Source organism: Falco naumanni, chromosome 13 (assembly GCF_017639655.2).
Source record: "Falco naumanni isolate bFalNau1 chromosome 13, bFalNau1.pat, whole genome shotgun sequence".
Classification (NCBI taxonomy): Eukaryota; Metazoa; Chordata; class Aves; order Falconiformes; family Falconidae; genus Falco; species Falco naumanni.
This window is the reverse complement of record NC_054066.1, coordinates 25,370,385-25,390,077: the sequence shown is the minus strand read 5'-3', so window position 1 is coordinate 25,390,077 and position 19,693 is coordinate 25,370,385. Positions and strand designations below refer to the sequence as shown.

At 40.2% G+C, this 19,693-nt stretch overlaps 1 protein-coding gene across 5 annotated transcripts in view; it reads right to left on the bottom strand.

The window, feature by feature from the left end:
- GOLIM4 (golgi integral membrane protein 4) overlaps positions 1-19,693 on the bottom strand; it is a 35,953-nt gene that overhangs the window by 9,597 nt on the left and 6,663 nt on the right. For 3 of the 5 annotated variants that reach the window (XM_040612836.1, XM_040612835.1, XM_040612832.1), the window contains exons 2-9: positions 9,711-9,785; positions 8,463-8,512; positions 7,662-7,715; positions 7,004-7,154; positions 5,573-5,655; positions 4,901-4,984; positions 1,791-1,958; positions 647-979 (exon numbers count right to left, since the gene is read on the bottom strand). In XM_040612836.1, coding sequence (XP_040468770.1) covers positions 647-979; positions 1,791-1,958; positions 4,901-4,984; positions 5,573-5,655; positions 7,004-7,154; positions 7,662-7,715; positions 8,463-8,512; positions 9,711-9,785 — 998 coding nt within the window. The remainder of the gene's footprint in view (positions 1-646; positions 980-1,790; positions 1,959-4,900; positions 4,985-5,572; positions 5,656-7,003; positions 7,155-7,661; positions 7,716-8,462; positions 8,513-9,710; positions 9,786-19,693) is intronic. The other 2 variants (XM_040612833.1, XM_040612834.1) reach the window with 2 other exon arrangements.

The following is a 19,693-nucleotide window of genomic DNA, read 5'->3' as shown; positions in this document are numbered from 1 at the left end:
ATCTAGAATGTAAATCCAGGATTTGCAGGTTTTATTTAGAGCTGCATAGAGCAAGACTTGCCATTGCTATGCACTGATTTCCCCTGGCTATTTTAGTCACGTTCATCTTGCAGTTAAAAACCTCCTGTCAAACGACAGAGAACATTTAGATGGAAATGTGTTTACAGAAGGGAGGTACATCTGACAAGGAAACACACTGCAATTTGCTGAGATGCATCGAATTAGTAAGGCAGGACAGCTCTCCATCAGTGATGAAGATAAGTCTCATTCTCATCTTCTTCCCATCAGCCACCACAGGCCTCAAATTTAAAGCAGGAGATGAGATTCAATCTGACTGCTCTTTTTTTCCATCTGTTGCTTTTTATCAGCAGAATTAATGTTCATTAAGCTGCACTTGGCCAGCACTGTGGTACATGTATGCTGACGGTGAGTCTGAAACCTATGCATCCAAGTGCTTGGAGTCCCAAATTTTCTATGATGGTAATTTTTTTCTAAAAACCAGCGAGTGGTCCAGATCCCAAACTTTCTGTAAGTATGACACTGATTTTACCTAGAAGCAGGCGAGTGCAATGCACTGCCAGCAATCGCAAGAGATGCCTCAATTTAAAAAGCAAATCTAATCAATTAGTAGAAAAGAGCTCCATACCTCTGAATGAAGATGATCGCCCAACATGTTGGTTTCTTCTTCCTTCTGTTCCTGTTTTTTCCAGTCATGCTCTTCTGGTACTTGATCTTGTTCCTCCTCCAAGTGCTCAGGCTGACCTGCCTGCTCCATTTCTTCCTCTTCAAGTTCTTTTTTGCGTTCCTCTTCAACTTGATCAACACGTTGCTCGTCATCCTCTCCAGCTTCTTGCTGCTCCTGGATATTCAGTTCTTTGGTATGCTGGCCTTCATTAGCCCTTCTTTGCAAATGAAAAGGCTCAGCTCCATCTTCTTTTTCCTGGGTATTTATTTCTTCTCTCTCTTTTAGCTTCTCGTTCTGCAAAAATCACACAAGATTACGTGTGCACAAGATATTACAGATTACTTATTTTCAAGAGAGCCAAGGACCAGATACGGATGCCTTTACTCCAGCCTGCAGTAGCGAAGCTGTTATCAGGAGGACCAAATGCCTGCTTTGGAACAAGCTAAGCCTCCCGCCAGACGGTATCAATACCTGATTCTTGGCGCTGCACAGCTAGGCAAGGTGCTGTACAACTGCATCATAAAGTCGGTTAAGCTTCATTTTATCTGAAGTGGAACAAAAAACTCCTACAATCCTGTATCTACAAAGCTTTGTATTTTTATTTCCTGTAGGTTCTGCTGGCCAAGAACTCTTGTCAAACAAAACCACAACTGGTTTTGTACCTTCTAGATTTTAACCACAACATTGCTTTTTTCTTTTTGAACATCAGATAGTGTTAATTTTAAAGATACTAAACTTAAGTGAAACTGGAACTTTATAAAACACATGAAAAGACAATTTCTTCAGAAGTTGTTAAAGCTTGTTCTGTAACACAGGAGATATCTAAAGTTATAGAGACCACTTATTATTCAAAAAATTAAGATCTTTAGCAACTTCTTAAAGCAGCTTACATAAACCAGTTTAAAGTGGTAATGAGAAAAGGTCTTCGTGAATGTATTTTTTTCTACTACTCAATAAGATTAAACTGTTCCTTACCACTTTACTCAAGAATTGACAAAAGTGTACGATTAAACATACGCTTCTAATAGACATTAAGCGCAGAGCTAGTATTTTGCTGAATAAGAACCATTTCCTATAGCATCTGTAGCCAGTCAGTACTTTATACCTCCTCATGCTCTTCAGCCACGGTTTCATGGTGCATTGGGAGGTCACTGCGGGGAGACGCCACTCGCACCTCTGGTTGCTCATCTGGTCGTTCTAACTTCTCAGGTTGTCGGAAACTTGGCATTTTGTTGAGTGTGTCCTTCAACTGTTTGTATTCCTCCACCTGGGACTAAAGTCAACACATTAATTATAGTATGTTCAAATCAATTTCTCAATAAAACGTAGTCACCTTGGAGTAGGCTTGCTGGCAAGACACATGGTAGAAAGACTCAATATTCATATTAGAGCAAATACCGGGGAGAAGAAGGGATGGGAGCTTTTAAAATTGGTTATTTCCACACACTAGATAATAACGACTCATCACGATCTTTTCAGCCAAAGTGCACATGCATACAAAGTATATTGGAAAAATCTCTGTGGGACAAAGAGAAAGATTTGTCTTATTCATGCCAAGCAGGAGAATTGTCAAAAGGGGATGATGCAGTTTTCCTGGCAGACTAAAGCTAGGGAAATCAAGCGCACCACAACTTCTCCTTTACTGGTAGAAAGAAGTGCAGTTCTTTCAGAAACAGTAGTTTTAAAGTATATATACACGTCATGAAAATGCCAAATCCTCAACATTTAGACAGGTGTTACACGAGACAACAGCCAACATACAGTACTGAGGCAAATAAAGTCATAGTACACCATTGGTGAGGAGCAAGGAAAAAAAAAGAAGAGCAAAAAAAGAAAAAGGAGAAGAGAGAAAATGTCAATGTCTAAAGTCTTCCTGAAACGAAACAGTAAAATGTTGTAATTTGATTTGCTGTTTAACTTTGTTCAAGATTAGGATACTTTCAAAAGCTCTGAAGTCCACCATGAGAATCCAGACCGGTTGGTACACCGGTCCCTGTCTATACAGCAGACATACAAGGAAGAGTATGTTATAAAGTAAAATTTTTGAGATAGACAGGATTTATAAAAGCCAATCAGCTGCATATACAAAAAGTGGTGACCCACAAAAGGGTTTCTCTGTTGCTCCGGTGGAGGTGGTGGGTGTGTTTACTACCCATTTTAAAGTCAGAGGTGCATTTCATAATCCTTTTAAAAATTCAGTTTAAAAACTGGCTACAGGTTCCACTTGGTGACTGTGTACGTCATTTTGTGTGTTATGTGGTATCATAGCAATCAATAGTACAGCAGACACGCATGATGCATTGATGTACAATGCATAATACTCATACAGAACAATATCCACAGTGCTACAGATTGACATGATGCAATGCGTACCAGCTCTGAAGCTAGACGCACCTCGAAGCATCTTCAAAAGACTATGGCATCCATTAAAACAGACGGGCCTAAAAGCAAAGCAGAATGCACAGCAATTACTCTTGTCATTCCAGAGGGATACTTCTGCTTCCTGATTAACTGCTGGAGAGTCCAATAAGAAATTTTAGAGGAAAAAATAGTATTTACTTCACATAAGACTAAAATGCAGGTCTCTTGATTTTTATTTTTTCCCCCCCCTTCCACTCACTGACCATGCAGAAAGACTAATACACCGGTATATTTAAACAGTGCACGTCCAGATCAGAATCAGGTACTCCATGCCACTTGCACGAGTCACTAAGCTGAACATCGTGATTCAAGGCCATAGCTTAAAAGGTATTAATACTGGCAGAAAGACAGGGTTTATAAAAATACATAATGAATCTGTCTGGCTGCTTGAGCTATGGAAAAGTACAAAGATTACAATGCCTTAAAGATTCAGGTCACAGATTCATTATTGCAGTATTGACTACTAGTATTTAATGTCTAGAATACACTTCGAAATAGAGGGGTCATTTATTGAGCTGTGTTTCTAAGCAATAATCCCTTGTGAACTTTCTGTAGCTGGTTTGCAGGAGAAACTAGGCAACTGTGCTAAATACCTTCTGTTCTGAAAGAATGTGCGAGACCTTCCTTCTCTTGAAGGAAAGGTTCTCCCTTTGATAAATGCCACGTTCTGGCTGCAGATAGAAAGGCTCTGTGCGCCACAGGTTTTCTAATTAAAGAACTGAATCAAAGCCAGGAGAACTAAATGGAGGTTCCCTTTGGATTTGGTGAACCTTAAATCAGACCCTGTATCTGCCCTTGTGGAATTTCAGATATTAGCAAATACATACCAAGTACCTAACGTGGCCAGTGGGAAAAGAGCTTAAAATTAGCTGCCAGCATATTTTAGTGCTGGAAATTCAGATCCTTCATATATTTAGTCTATGAGGGGCTTTCCTGGTCTTTCACTATTTTTGAGTATCTACACATATTGACATGCCCGACAAACAGAACTGGGGAAAAAAAGAAGACCCAATGCTTTTAATGCTGCTAATGATTTTGTGGACTGTAAAAACACTTAAATTAAGAAAATTAGTCAGGAATAAAAATAACTTTACACTGCCTCATTGCCTTGCCCTCTGATCTTTCACCAATAGTCCTCCTCTGCTCCAACATTACTTCTACTTTCAGATTCCCAGTGGCCTACACAGCTTGTACTGGCACAGCTGACTGAATCTGCAACACTCTAGCAAAGTCTGCGCTTCACGGAGGGTTCACTTGAAAATCCCATTTAAGAAAGGTAATGCTTCTGCTTCTTTTAAACTTATTTACATTCCACCTGCAGTTTACGTTCCTCCATATATACTATATACTCTACGTCTGTTGCAGTGATGTATATAGCCTTATAAACCTTCCATACACATAAAGAGACTTTATAGTGCACCAGCGTCCAGGTCTTTCTAAGTGATACATGTGAATGTCAGTGTGGGATGTTAAACTAACAGATGTTCTATCAGAGAAGACAGAGAAAGAAAGGTATTTGACAGCTCTCATGGAAGCAGAGATACTCTTCTTATCAGTAAGACATGCATTCTTGGGCCTATAATATAGCTTTTTATTTTCCGACAGCCCTACGATTTGTTGCAGCTTCTTCTTAAAAGCAACCCTTTAACTCATGCATTTCCCTGCAGTGTGCAGCATGGTGCTGACTGCAAACTCCCCATGCGAACGGCTACATGCACAGCATTGCAGTCAGCTGGACTCGGAGAAACAAGTGTTAGAAGGTTAGGGCTCGCAGGAGCGGCTCGCCTCGCTGACCTGTGCGGCGGCTAGCGCACTCTTGTGGTCTTCCAGAGTCACTACAAGCTGGTTGTGTTGGGAGAGTAAGTTCTTATGCTGTTGCTACACAAAAAGAAGAACATGACACGTTTCACATCAAGTTCATTCTCCACGTAAATTAGGTAGCCTGGGGGATTCTGAACTAGGAAGATCATTCGATTTATTTCGAAAAGAAAATCCTGAGTTGGAATGACAGCATTTATTTATTTAACACGGAATGTACTTTAAAAAGGGAAAGCGTGCATGCCAGGGAAAAAAACTTGGAGGCCAGGATTTGCGTAACTATAAAATAAAGTTAGAAGTTGCAGTAGATGTTGATGAACACTTTTTTAAAAAACAGCTGGAAAACATTAATTTCAGCAAACTTAGATTGCCAAAACCCAATTCTTAACTTGCAAAATCAAATTTCCAATTTCTATACTAAATACACGTCTTTTTTTTTTTTTTTTTTTTTTTTTTTTTTCAAATGAGCATGTACCTAAAGTGCAGGTGGCAAAAGAAAAGAAATCCAGTTCAGCCATATTCTTCTCCTTTCTGCCACATATCAGAAACTCTAAGTCTCCAGCATAGCCCATTTCTGGCTTGTTAAAACTTGGGAAAATGTTTCATTTTCCTAAAGGTCTTTAAAGTTCTCCCCAAAGTAAAGCCTACCTTGACATCTTGTAGCTGGGTGTGAATGTCTTGGTGAGCTTTTCTCAACTGCCTGTTCTCCTCCCGTAAGTTATATAAGGATTCTGTTTAAAAGAAATGATATACAGAATTTAAACCCAGTCAGATCTATAATACCAGATTAAACACCAAAATTAAGACTATAACACAAACCACCTAAAATCCCACAGAACTACTACAATAAAAATGGATTAGAGTAATTGCATGGTTTGTTTATGTTAATCTCTCCCCAGCCCTATAAAAACCTTACATTTTCAAGCAGAAAGTTGTAAAATTTGGTTAAAATCTATATTAGTGCACCCAGTCTGCAACTGGAATTATGCATCGCTCTTCACACTGGGGCCTGCAGACAGCAAAATTCATTATGGTAATCTGAATCTTTAAAAGGCAGAGAGGAAGCCACCCTCCCCTCTTCTCCCACATCGCATCTGGTGAGTGAGAATTTTGTGGTAGGACTAAGCCATTCTTTTGGAAGAAGCACCCAGATGGCCGGCATACGTAAAAAGCTTTACGTTCTGGGACCAGGGAGAGGGGCTCCTCTTCCCACTTCTTACATTATGTTGATGTGGAATATTGCAAGCAGACACAGGCAGGCTCTTCCCACACTCCAAGCTGCTAGGCTGCAATCCAGCTCAGTCCAAGAGCTAGCTGTATGACTTCGCTGGTGCGGTGCCAAGGCAGAGCTAATAAACACAGCCTCTGCCTGCAAAATACTGTGCAGACAAAACTGCAGACAGCTCCAAAACTAACTCATGTGTTAGTGACACATGGCAGAAAGTGGCTGAAGGCCCTTGATGGGGAGAGCCCCATCCTTCTGTTCTGTGCAGTTGTGTAATTAGGACCGAATAGGTCTGCCAACTGCAAAGAATCTCTTTAATAGGAAACTGGATGCCAAGAGTAAATAATGAATACTTCATCGTCCAGGTGTACAGGTGCGACATGTTTCAGACAAAGTGATACATGTAGAGCAAATGAGGTCTAAAATGTATGTAAAGTCACTTCATAAAAAAGCACAATTAAATCCCTGAGAGAAATAACAAACATTCTTAGATTGCCTTTCAATTGAAAAAAAAAAAAAAAAAAAGTAGAGGCAAACCGATTTTTCCAGTTTTATACAAGTCTTAGAACTAAAAATGAAAACCTGGATAAGTCAGCCTCTGGCACTTGATGGGCTTTTAAGTGCCGTGTTTCTTACTGTTTCTCTAATACAGACAGAAACACCAAGCACACATACGAACAGATTTCAGAAAGAGGCCACAGAAGGTCACAGAAGACTAAACTGTAACTTATCAGGAGGAAGGTACATGAATGACCTGCTAGGAAGAACAGAGAAAATGCCTTTCTGTCTCACATCACACAAAACACGATGACTACACATTTTAATACGGGCAGCCAGATGCACGTTACATATACCCTTCAGCTTAGAGATCTCCTGCTCTTTTTCCTGCTGCAGTTGTAAGTATCGCTCCTTGTGATCGCTGAAGGTTCTGCTAAACTCTTCTCCTTGTTTTCGGTGATCCTCCTCAAGGTCGGCATGCTGTTTCTTCAGTTCTTCATGTTGACTCTGCAAATACCAAGAACAGTTCTGTGTCTGCATATCTGGCTAATATTGTCTTTGGCAGTTTGTTAAATAAGTCCAGATGAATAGGAAGCATTCATAACAAGAAGTTTATTATTCAAAGCATGCATATTGCAGCTCCTTTCAAGCACAAAATGATCTCTGTGATGAGTAGCCGCCTGTTCTAGGGCTACGTCACCTCACCCTGCAGTTGCACTGTCCCATTGGGAGCTGCTGAATGTGTCTAAGAAAATCCTTACATGCCAAACTACGTAAAGTCTGATAAGTCAGCATTCCACACAAGTAATTGCATTTGATAAGATTAAATTACCCACTGGAAAGCCTGACTAGGAAAAACTTCAGTAAATCGTCGTTTAACGGTACTGCGGTAAGAGGAAGGCGCCATCGATGGATGGACATTCTGGAGAGACCCACCAGAAGCCAGCGAGGCCGTATCTCCCCGACACAGCAGAAAGCCCATTTCACAGGACACTGGCAACCTCGGTGACCTACCTTCAACATCTGGTGTTGTACACTCAGTGCACTGTAGCGGCTGTTTGAGTCTTGCTGTAAAACAAGAAGACCGGTGTGTTAAACAGAACAATGCTGTCACTCCTCTGAGCCCTGGACATGCAGTCACCCAGGAGCCACAAGCCAAAGGACACAGCTCCCCGGGAAACAAATTAATCTCTCTACCTGGTTTGGAACTTAGCAAGCAGATATATACTTTGCACTTACTGCAGCAACAATGTATTTTCACTTAGTTTACTCAGCTCAGACACCGCTCCCCAGTTTCGACACTAAGTAGCCGTAAAATCCTAATTCACCGGCTTTATGAAGAGTTCCTTACAGGTCTCTGGGTCCTTTGCCAGATACAGCTTTCCTTCTGGCACTTGGTATATAAAACAAAGTTTCTTGATGTTTTCACACTTTCCAGTTCAAAGACCACGTGCTACAAAGTTGTCTCTGTCCTTTTCCCTGTGGACTAAGCTACAAAAAGATTTCTAATGCTTTCTTATTCCCCCTCCCCCTTAAAAATAGCAACGTTATGTTTGAACTACTGTAATATAAACAGGAAGATGCTTTCTAAATTAATTTTCTGGAAAGATATTAGCATCTCCTACTACAGCTCAAATAAATGGGATTTGCAGAGCACTTATGCACGCAGAGTAGAAATGGGATAAATGAGAGCTCTTTCAATTAGTATTTTGTAAGACCTCTTCCTCTGAACGTTATAATTGCACAGCATTTCCTGTTTCTTGCAACCCAAATAGCATCAACTATTAAAAACTTGTACTAGGAATGATGACTTACCCTTCCTTTATTTAGCGTTTCCTGTGCTTCTAGTTTATAAACAAGAAAATCTACAACATAAAAGGGAAAAAAACTGATGAAAAAAGCCAGGAAGATTAGAATCTGTACTTAAATAACATCACTGTTGCGTACATAAATTCTCTTAAGAGCTGAATACTTATGCAGTTACAATTTTACAATTTTTTAACAAAATGCTCAAATTTTGACAAAATATTTTCATTTAAGAGTTTCATACCTTAGTGTGAGAGATAAGGGGTACAGACTACAGGTGGGTAATTAAATCTGCTACACGAACTCTCTCAGTAGAGACCGAGTAACATCATTCAAAAGGAAAAGGACATTTATAAATCGTGTATTCTTGTATTACGATTAAAAAAAAAAAAAGAAAAAAAAAAAGTAGTATGTTTTAAGAAGTATGAAAGTCTAGGCCAAGTTTAAATAAAATAAAAAAAAAAATTCCCCTTTTATTCCTTGATCCTCTTTAAGATTTGAAAATGCCGACTCGCCTTTGCACAGCAACGGGACAGCTCTACACTAGATGGCCCCAGAAAGCTGCTGAGGACTGCACAGTAAAGAACAATTTCTTACAGGTTCTTTATCTTTGCTGAAGTACTTGCTTTAATTCAGCAGCTGAGTCCTCAGTCTTAGGAAAAATACAGTCTTACTTTGAAAATTCTAGTGCATTTAGAACAACCAAAGACTTGGAGAAAACTCTGAGGATCGCATTCTGCTGAAGTTTCATAGAAGGCAGATGTGTAAGAAACACAGCGTGTGCCAACCTTTCCCCCTCACACGCACCTAGAACTTAGTTTTAATCAGAAAAAGGTAAGTAAGCATGTGTTTACCCTTAAGCATGTGTAAAAATACTGATTCAGAGTCTAATTTCACATGGATGGAATGCAGAAAAAGATCCCTTGAATTTGGTACAAGTGTAAAATTTGCAGCATGCCAGAACAGGATTTACACACGTCCACACTCCACATACAAGTTAGGTTTATGTACATCGATATAGACGCATTCTCAGTGTGGATTATGACATGTTGTGGTGATCTGTAAACAGTACTAAAAAGATTAGACAAATGTCTAATTAGAAAGATGTACTAAAAAGACCACCACAGATCTGCCAGGGTAGTCCTGCTAACGTGTTACACACTGGTAACTAGTTTAAAATTGAACAAAATACATCTGAAGTTACGTTCTAAAATAATCAAGTTATCTTAAATGTCAAAGTGAAAAGCACATTTTTACCTTCTTTTGCTTTCTTATGTTCAAGCCTTTCCTTTTGTAATGACTTTTCTAATCTTGACCTGTGCTCATATACAACTGAAAAGAGAAATTTTGTACACAATGCATTTTAAAAGTAAAATATACAAAACCCACCACCCACCCCCAGCACACCCAGACAGCATTGGCACAGAACGTACCAGGAAAATACAAGTGGAATGAGGTTATAGGATAAAGGATGTTTGTATTACGTGGGACAGTAACTATTTTTATTTTTTGCATGCTTTATTGATCCTGGATTCTGGCTTACTTCCATTGCATAAACATAGAAGGTGATAACCGTGTGATTTGTTTATGGTGACAGTCAGCTAAGGTGGACCGACATGAAAGCTACCAAATCCTCTTTCCTTCTTCGGCATGCAGGTACGTATTTTCCATGCTTTCATTCTCTCCTGCCTTATTTGTAAAAAGACAAAGACATAAGACGGGACAACCTTACTGCCAGAGTAAATCCTTGCAGCGAAGAAACTGTCACAAGGAGGGAAGAGAGATGCACAAGAGCAGGACGACTTTGAAAGGTGCGGTAGTACCCTAGGCAGGCTGCTTAGGCTGAGACACGGAGAGCCTGAGATCCGTTCCTAAATTGCCCCCAAACCTTGGACAACTCCGTTTTCTGCAGCCTTCTGTTTTGTAGAGGCCGGATAGCAGTATCCTTTCACAGCACAGCGCTGTTGAAGACCCATCAAACGCACAATGAAATGCTCAGGGAGACCTTAGAGCAGCCTCCCCGCACCTAGGGGGGGTTGAAAGAAAGTGGGGACAGACTTGCTAGTAGGGCCTGAACAACAGGGCAAGGGGGAATGGTTTTAAACGAAAAGAGGCTAGATTTAGATTAGATATTATTTACTGTGGGGGTGGGAGGCGCTGGCCCAGGCTGCCCAGAGCAGCTGTGGGTGCCCCGTCCCTGGCAGGGCTCAAGGCCAGGCTGGACGGGGCTCTGGGCAACCTGGGCTGGGGGGAGGTGGCCCTGCCCGGGGCAGGGGGCTGGAGCTAGGTGGGCTTTAAGGGCCCTGCCAACCCAGACCAGTCTATGGTTCTGTGATTCTATGAATGCCCTGCATTTCTTAGTAAGCATGTGCTGACAGCAAGTATACATACGCTAAAGCACCTTGTCCTCACAATATCCATACAATCTAAGAAGGATTTGGCATTTTCTGAGGCTTTTTCTCATCCCCCAATTAAGGAGATAAGGCAGGAAGAACAAAAGAAATCATCTGAAGGGCTAGGGTAGCTAAAGTATAAAGCTAAGCTGGATGCTTCTCTGTAAGGCTAGGGTATCAGAAACTGCTCGTCAGCAAATCATTTCAGTTTGAGAGCAAAATTTAATCTTCACCGATTTTAAATCTATTTATGCATTTTCTTTAATTGAGTCACTATATCCACATGAGGCTAGGAGATGAATGAAGATGCGGTCTGTGTACAGTGCTTCAGCCAAAAAGCGACAAGCTGAGGTTTTAGGAGCACCACTGATAGCACAACGCCCAACACCCTCAGCAGAGCAGCTAACAGCAGTCATGCAGTGTGTCATGCAGCGTGTTGCGGTCCCCTCCAGCCGGGTCACTGCCTACAACAATACCCATGTGTTTTTTTGAAAAGATGCTCCAGCATCTTTGCCAACCTCTAGAAGCCATTTGAGCCGACACTGCTACGAGAAGAGGTGGCTCTGCTGCTTGTTCTCCTACAGTTCCTTCTTTTGCTCTCACTGCTATGGGTGATGGCCCAGCAGGACCTAGCAGTTGGGGCCAGGGTGTGTAACAATTTCTTCTGGTGGCAGTGCCAGCTTGTACAGTTTTTCAGAGAGCAGCAGTGACAACTGGCAGAGCCCTGCAACGCTGGGCAGCATGGCAGAAGATGGACTGCCCTGGGTCTGATCACAGAAAGCAGACAACCTTAGTTCTAGATACTTACAGTATGACAACCACTCGTGGTCATATCAGAGGTCCAACAGACCAACTGTGCCATTTCTCAAGACCTGACAAGTGCAGATCCCCAATACAGAATACACACAATGAGATTACAGTATTTCTTTGGCACCGTCTCCCAGCAATTTATGGCTCCTGAAGACTATCCAAGGCGCCTGCAGGTCTTTTGTGTAAACTACTCCAAAATGGATTTTACATTTATGAATTTGTCTAATTGTTTGTTGTACCCATGCGTATTTAGGAGATCCAACATCCTCTGGCAGAAAGTCTCCGCATTTAACTGCCTCTAAAGAAGCATTTCTTTTAGCTTGTGTTTTGAACATCTAGTTTCGGATGTCTCTCGCTAGCGATGGGGCACATCGGTCCCCATTTACCCTTTCCTCATTGTGCTAGACTGAAGGATCGTTATCTGAAATAGCCTACCAAGTCTGCAGCAAAGGAAAGATATTAATTAAAACTCCTGCAAGCGTACAATTATATTTGTTCAAGCTGTTTTACACAAGTACCTCTCACTATCCAAATTCTAATTTGCACACTTTTTTAGAGTTATTAATTTATGTTAACGGAATGTGTGATTTTTTTCCTTCAAAACTAGGAAACTACTTTTCTGAGAAGTAAACCATTGGTGAACATAAACCTTCAGCAGGAAGCATCAGACAAAGATTTGTATCTTGACAGACACAGAAAACTCTTCTTGCACCTTAAAATGTGTTCTTAATTCCACCAAGGTGCATTCTGCAGGTTCTTTAGCTACTGGCTTATCTAAAAGTGTTTACGTTTTGGCTTAGAAGCTGCATTGCTAATCAATCCTTGTCACCTATCTCTACTTCCCTATTTATCTTCTAAAGTCAAGGGCATCAGTCAAGATGAACTAATGTATCAACATCTTCTGCAACAAAACAAGCATGTAATGAATATTCAAAAAGTTACCAGCAAGTAAGCTTTCAGAGAAGCAGAGAGAGAAAAAAAAAAAAAAAAAAAAAGGCAGCACTACAGCAATGGTTTTATCTATGCACCAAAGATCATGAATGCCAAATAATGTTGCAAAAAGGCAAAAAGAACAGTGGTTGTAGCATAGCAACTCAGGAGAGAAATGAAAATCCACAATGGGTTTCCTCTCCTCTGCAGTCTGGGGTGGAAATAGGCGTTTTGGCAAACAGACCAAACCACAAATGGATTCAGAGGTAACAGTTTCCATTTCACTTTGTCTTTGCAAGCGTACTTTCCTCAGCTCCTCCTAGTGTTTTAAGAAGTGGGGGGGAGACCCAGCACAACAATCCCATAAGGGCAGGAAGAAAGGAGAAAGAGAAGGCAATGGTTTGGGGTTAGGTGCTCTGTACCCTTCGCAGCTCACTGCGCCTCTGCTGAGCGCTGGCTTTCTTGTCTTCACCCTGCTTTTTCAAGCAATGTCTCTCCGCCTCTCCCAGGCAGCGCGTCCCCACTGCTACCTCCTGTGTGCTAACCTTTGAAATACTGGAACAAAGCTGGCGATGTCTTAAAATAGCCCTTCTGATGGCCAAAAATGGCTAAGAAAACCTTCCTCCTACACCTTTCCCCTTCTAGTTCATTTACTGATTGGTTCAGGATGTTTTTCTCTGATAGAAGTCCCATAACATGCAATGTAATTAAGATGTTGATTGAAAGTAATTATTGAGAAAGCCGAGCTTCCATATTTTCTCACTTGCTCTTTTGGGGAGTAGGTTGCAGGTCAGATTTTGTAAGTACATGTAAGAGTTTATGTCCCATAAACGTAAATTATTCCCACCAGTCAGGAACTTCCTTGGCAAGAAGAGTCCAAATTACAAGGCTCTTGTACTACAGCAGGGGATTTCTCCTCCTTCACCACTAGCCTGGACATAAGAAGTCTGAGCAAGAATCTCAAAGCAATAATACATTGAAAAACATTTTCCCTATTATAGGTTTCCCACGTGGGAGGTGGAACCTATTATATAAGGAATTTGACAAATTCCTACTGGTGTGATGCACCGATGGGGCACTTCACAAATAATTTTTTCCTAGGGCAAGTTCTTAATTTTGTACTTGTCTTTGCACAAATACTTGAACCTTGTTTCTATGTTCCATTTAACAGAATGGGACAAAAAAAAAAAAAAAAAAAAAAAAAAAAGAGGGAAAACACTATCATCTAATAGCTAATATGCACTATTCCAAGGCTGGAATAACTGCAGGTATCAGGAATAACTGCAGGTATCAGTTTAATTGTTTAAGTTACGTATATAATGTAACCTACATGAATGAACAAAGAACAACAAACTCACAGAGAGGTGAGCCAGCCTCTAAAAGCACAGCCTAGATTCATAACTGAACACATCACAGCTAATTAAAACACTTTTTGCCTTCAACAAGGAAATATTTTACAGTTCTTGAATTGATCCCAATTAAATCAAGTACTTGAGATTTTTCTCATTCAGAAAATAAAGTGGAGGAGAAGCGTGTGTGTGCCGCTTTATAGGTCCTCAGAAGATTACATCACTTCAACCACTGCTTAACGTTAATTGCAACACAGGAGTCAACGTGATGAAAGCAAGCCTATTTAACAATCACAGTTATTTCTTTTATCTTTGCTTTGCACCTCTAAGCAGTAAAACTATTATTAAGCAAAATAAGCCATTACTGTATATTTAAAAGAAAGTATTTCCTATTGTACATTATCAGCGATTTTATAACTGCGTTACTTTGGTATTTTGGCCTGTCAGACTCCAGTCTAAAATGCCCCAGGTCCCACTATCTTACATATTAGAAAATAAAAATTATGTTGGGATTTAAATATACACGACGCAAGAAATTTTATTAGTTTCAATGTTATTATTTCTTATGCAATTCTGCAACCTTTCTCTGAGCTTACAGTAATACTTTTAGTTTGAAACCGGCAGATTTCAGTAGTCTTGGCAACATTCAATGTTATTTTCTCTCAGACTGTGGCAGAGTTGAACCGAACCAGCAGCGTGTGGTAAGCCACACTGGCACTTTTCTAGTAACACTATGAAGGTCTGTAGAACATAAACTTGTTATAAAAATACAGTTAATTTCCAATTCTTGTCACTGCAAATAGAACCATTTAAAATGTGAACCCAAGCAAATAGCTTTTCTGCTGAGAGTAAAACATTTCCATGAGCCAATGAAGAATCCCTTCAATATGGGATGTAGGATAGATTTTCTAGTCCAATGACAATAATTAAAATTTTGATCTCAGAAGATTATTTCTTGACTCATCTGATGCTAACATTTCATGCTAGGAGAACATGTTATTAATATAGCAAGACCTGCTCCCCAAGCTTCCAGCTCTGCGTTTGATTAAGTCAGGGAATCAGGCTTCAAACAAGGAGATCCACTATTTCACTACTGATAATCTTATCAGAAACTGATCATCAGACTGTGGGTAGCTCCTGGACAAGTATCAGGACTCCCCAGCACAGTACAATCCATACCGGTCACCGTACACACTCCATCTATTTCAAAAGAATCTCAATTCAGAGTTTAGCAATAAATGGATACTCCAGCGACACTGCAAACATCTAAGAAACAAAGGAATTGTTCCCACAAGAAAGACCAGGAACCCTGTATTTTAAGTATAGCACAAAAAAACAGCATTACAGAAACCATATATTTGCAATCTATTGAACAAAATATTGAAGCTATTTCATATTTTATGCCCTTAAAGTTTTCTTTCTTTCTATAAAGAAATAGAAGCCAGCATAAGATGAAACTGATCATGTGTGAAAAACAAGCATATTTCTGGCTTAATTATGAAACAGTTTTGCATACAGGCAGGGATGGACTGTTCTCATTTTGCTCACTGAAAACCATAACTAGCACTGCATGCAGTATAACAATTATGTTTAATTTAAAACAAACTCCTACACTTTTTCAATTTACTCACGTGAAGAACAATCAAGCAACAGTTTTGTCAAATTACAGCCAGTCACTGCAAAAGAGCAGAACTCCTCCTAGCAAATTAAACCATGCATCAGCAGTTGTGCTTAAAAATAACCACTGCTTTGACTTAATTCTCTAGCCATTTATGTTGTTCAGAGTATTAATAATTTTAAGAGAGAAGTTTGTAGTTAATATCTGGGTCTTCATATCCAGGGCTTTCATGTCATAGACCTACCACTGATTTTAGCTGCATGAGGAGAAAGCGTAACATCTGCTTTCAAAGAGTCTGCACAAAAAACAACCTATCAATTAAAATAAGCCTGCTCCTCTAACAGTAACAAACTAGAACTGGAGAATGTGACTTGAGCAAATTATGGATATTTGGGTCTGGCTAGCTTGAGTGCAGAGGGACATCCCGCTGCACTGAGCTCCCAGTGCAGAGCTGTTCTACACAAACGAGATGGACCAATGCCACTAACACGGCTCCACACAGAGCTGTGGATGGAGATGACCAAGTGCTTCACCTGGGTCAAAATTTAGTCATAAACCACAAGATATCTACCCAAAGATAAGAGAGAAATGACTACATGCATTTTTGTACAACATTTTCAATCTTTTGGGAATTTTTTTCTGGCTAAGTTGGAATGTATCTGAAAAACCAAAGAACGGTTTGAGAATTACCTGTATCCTGATAGTTGACATGTCACTGGGTGCTGGGAATCCATTAGAGCTCACAGCTGACTCAACTAAAGCTGCGAGACTCCTGCTTTTGGCTCTACAAACTCCAAGTCGGTCCCTGGTGTCTTGCCCAGGACAAGAATTATCACTGATGCTCTCTATAAAACTTGCCTTCTATCAAGCGGTTTTTCCCCACACTAACATTGCAGAGCTTGGTAACAGATTAGACAAGGTATCAGAATTAATCATGACAGATTAGTTCTGATACTTCAAAAAGCTCTGGAATGTGTGGAGAGTTCAGATAAGCATATAAGAAAATTCACATGCCTATCAAACCTTCAGCTTTGCATCCTCAAAAAGGAATGAGGAAATCTGAAACGCAACGTGGAGAAGCGTTGCAGATCATAAAAGTTTTGCTTTGACTGCAGTTCTGGAAATGGGGGAATGCTGGGGAATTTGGCACACTAACGCGGTTTGCCCCAGAAACACGTTTATATTTCTAATAGTTGTGGCCTCTATTCATTTATAAGGATGACAGGAAAATTAATTTCTAAACCAAAGTAAACATGTACATTTAATAGAATCCTTTTACTCCACACTGCCTCATGTACTCCCTTTCTTGGAAGTCAATAACACACCTAGGAAACAGCAGATTTAAAAACAAATTGCAAGATATGTTGGGATACAGGAAGGCATTTATCATGTTGAAGCAGTAAACTGTAATAGCAGCCGTCAAAAATAAAAGTTTGAGAAAAGGTATTAAATGCGATTAGATATTTAATCCCTAACAGTTAGGCTTCCGACATGACTTTTATTAAGAAAGAGATCATGTTTTCCGTCTCAGAAAAGATTTCCTGCAAACTCCACAAAAGATTTTTTCCAGCCTTCGGTGCCACCCACAGTTAGGACATGCTGGGTCAGATTATGCTGTTTTCTATACACCCATCTATGCTAAAGGTTTGGGGGGGTTAAGTGATGATTAAATGCAAGCAGTTCAAACAAAACCTATGCAGTGATTTTAGACTTACATTCTTAAGGTTAGCAGATTTACTTCTAAAAAAAAAATTCCATTCCCTTTTTATGATTTTCTTCTCTCTGTTATTCTGCCATGTTTGTCATGACACACCAGATGATTTTGAAGAAAACCCATAAACATTCAGAAGAGCCACAGAGACAACAGCTTCCTCCTCACATCATCTCTGAATGTCTGGGTCGACTCAGCTCTCAGCTCCAGGAATCAAGGGCCTGTTCTTTCTCTCAGAAACTGGTTTAGACCTTTTTCAATTTCATGCAGCAGTCTAGTAATTCTATCTACATGGTGTTAGGATCTATAGAAATATATATATATATTTTCAAAAACTAGCACAAAATTGACATTGAAGAAAACCAATGTAATCTGTATATATACACACATGTTGTTTTAACAGTCTCTCCTAACTGAAACATACATTTGCATTTTTATTGTAATGGAATACGGCAAACACTGGTGTAATAGCTACAGTTATCACCTTACAAAACTGCTAAACTGCTTCCTTAAATTACTTCACCAGAGCTTTAACACAAGGGACTTGGAGTCAGCTCCAGTTGTGTGTTTCAAAAGCTGCATACGGAAATCAATAGTTTGAGTTAGTGGTTCATTCTTTATTTTTCTGGTAACAGAAGATCGCTGTCAAACCTCAAAATATGCATCCAAGTATGACAGATTAACTGAAACACTGAAAATGGCATTGTTCAGCATGGTGGCATGGAGAGGAACAGACTTCTTCCTATGCCCTCCAGGGGCACTTCTCTCAACATCTCTGTAATTAAGCCCTGGAAATGACTGCCAAACTCGGGGATCTGAGTCACCTCAGAAAAATAAGATACTAGGCTAATTTCAGATACCTTGGGGGGGAGAAAAAAAATGTAGAGGAAGAGGTGGAGTAATTGCAGTTTCATTTATTTCCTAATTAATGATACATAGTAGAAAATCTTGGGAAGTTTGGTTTATGCTAGATCACCAGAAAAAGATCAGAATTGTACCCATCTCAAAAGACCCTTCTCTTTAAACAAAGAGCAGCACCCAAACATGCTGAATTCCTTAAGTGCTTACCTCAGGCTCCAACATGACTAGAAATTCATGCCCCTGCATCCTAAATATCCCAAGAAAAAACCCACCCAAAAAAAGATTCTTCCTTAATTAGTTGTTCTGTATGGTTCGTTTTTTCAGTAATCTGAATTACCATTAAACCTCAAAACAGCACCTGACTTTCAGCAGGAGAGATTTAATTACTTTTTCTATGTAAGGATCCTATTCCAAAATGAGTGAAGTGAACTATATTAGCCACAAACGGCTGGCAATATCCTCACCACTAGACAAGAGATGCTACAATGCATGCTCAAGCCTCAGAGTGGGTGGAAGTCTTACTCATACAGCTGCCCCACCCAGATACACAGGCTGACAAGCCCAGCAAAACAGCCAGCCCAATGAGACAATGTGTTTGAACCATCATATTCAAGACTTAAGAATTCCATCAGTTTTACTCATGTAGGAAGCAAGGAAGTAGTTGCACTCTGTTGTTTAGGCTTTGGTTTTTACAGTAAAGCAATAACTCCAGGAACGCGTAACTCTCAGGTATTAACTTTAAAGTTTTGTCAATACACTGCAAAGTCACAACCCTCCCAGGACTCTTCCCACGGTGTGTGCTTAGCACAGCCAGATACCGCTTAAACTGCACTGTTGACTACAGGATTTCTGGCTCAGTTTGCAGTTCAATTGTCAGATCACGACCGTGGCTGCTTCATCCCCTGCTTCTCTACTGGTATCCCTCCAACAAAGCTGATTATGTTTTAGGTGATGCAGAAGCTTCTGTCAAACCTTTGCCTGCTAGAGATATGTGACAGAAGATGACTGTCAAAGAAGCTGGAAGGAAAACTCACCAAAGCATCCACCCATCTTGCCTCCCTCCTCCTCCCTCAGCTCTGAAGTGTTCATAAACCCAAACAGATCACTCGCTCACAAGATTTGAAAGGATTAAATCATCATCAGTAACAAATAGTTTCAGGATATTGGCTCTATCTTACATCATACTGTTAGCTACGAGGCCCAGTGTTAAATCAGGCAGGGGAACAACAAAACCCAGGGGACAAAATCACTCTATTACCTCATGCTGCTTAATATTCCTTCAGACTAGATGCTCTCTGATCTCCAGCCCAGATTCCAACTTGGGCGCAGATGTAACATTGCAGCACAGGTAGAAATTTATCCTAGAAGCATTACGTCCACAAGGAAAAGTGATTGTAAGGGCATCTGGGCACAAATTACAGGAATGAAAAAGAATATAAACACAGGCATTTGCTTGATTTATCTTTCCGGTCACAGAATTCAGCTGCTGGGACTCTTAATCCCTACGGACCTAGAAGCAACAAACCAGCTCTCTGAGTTAACTGAACTAAACAAAGCTGTAGCACCTT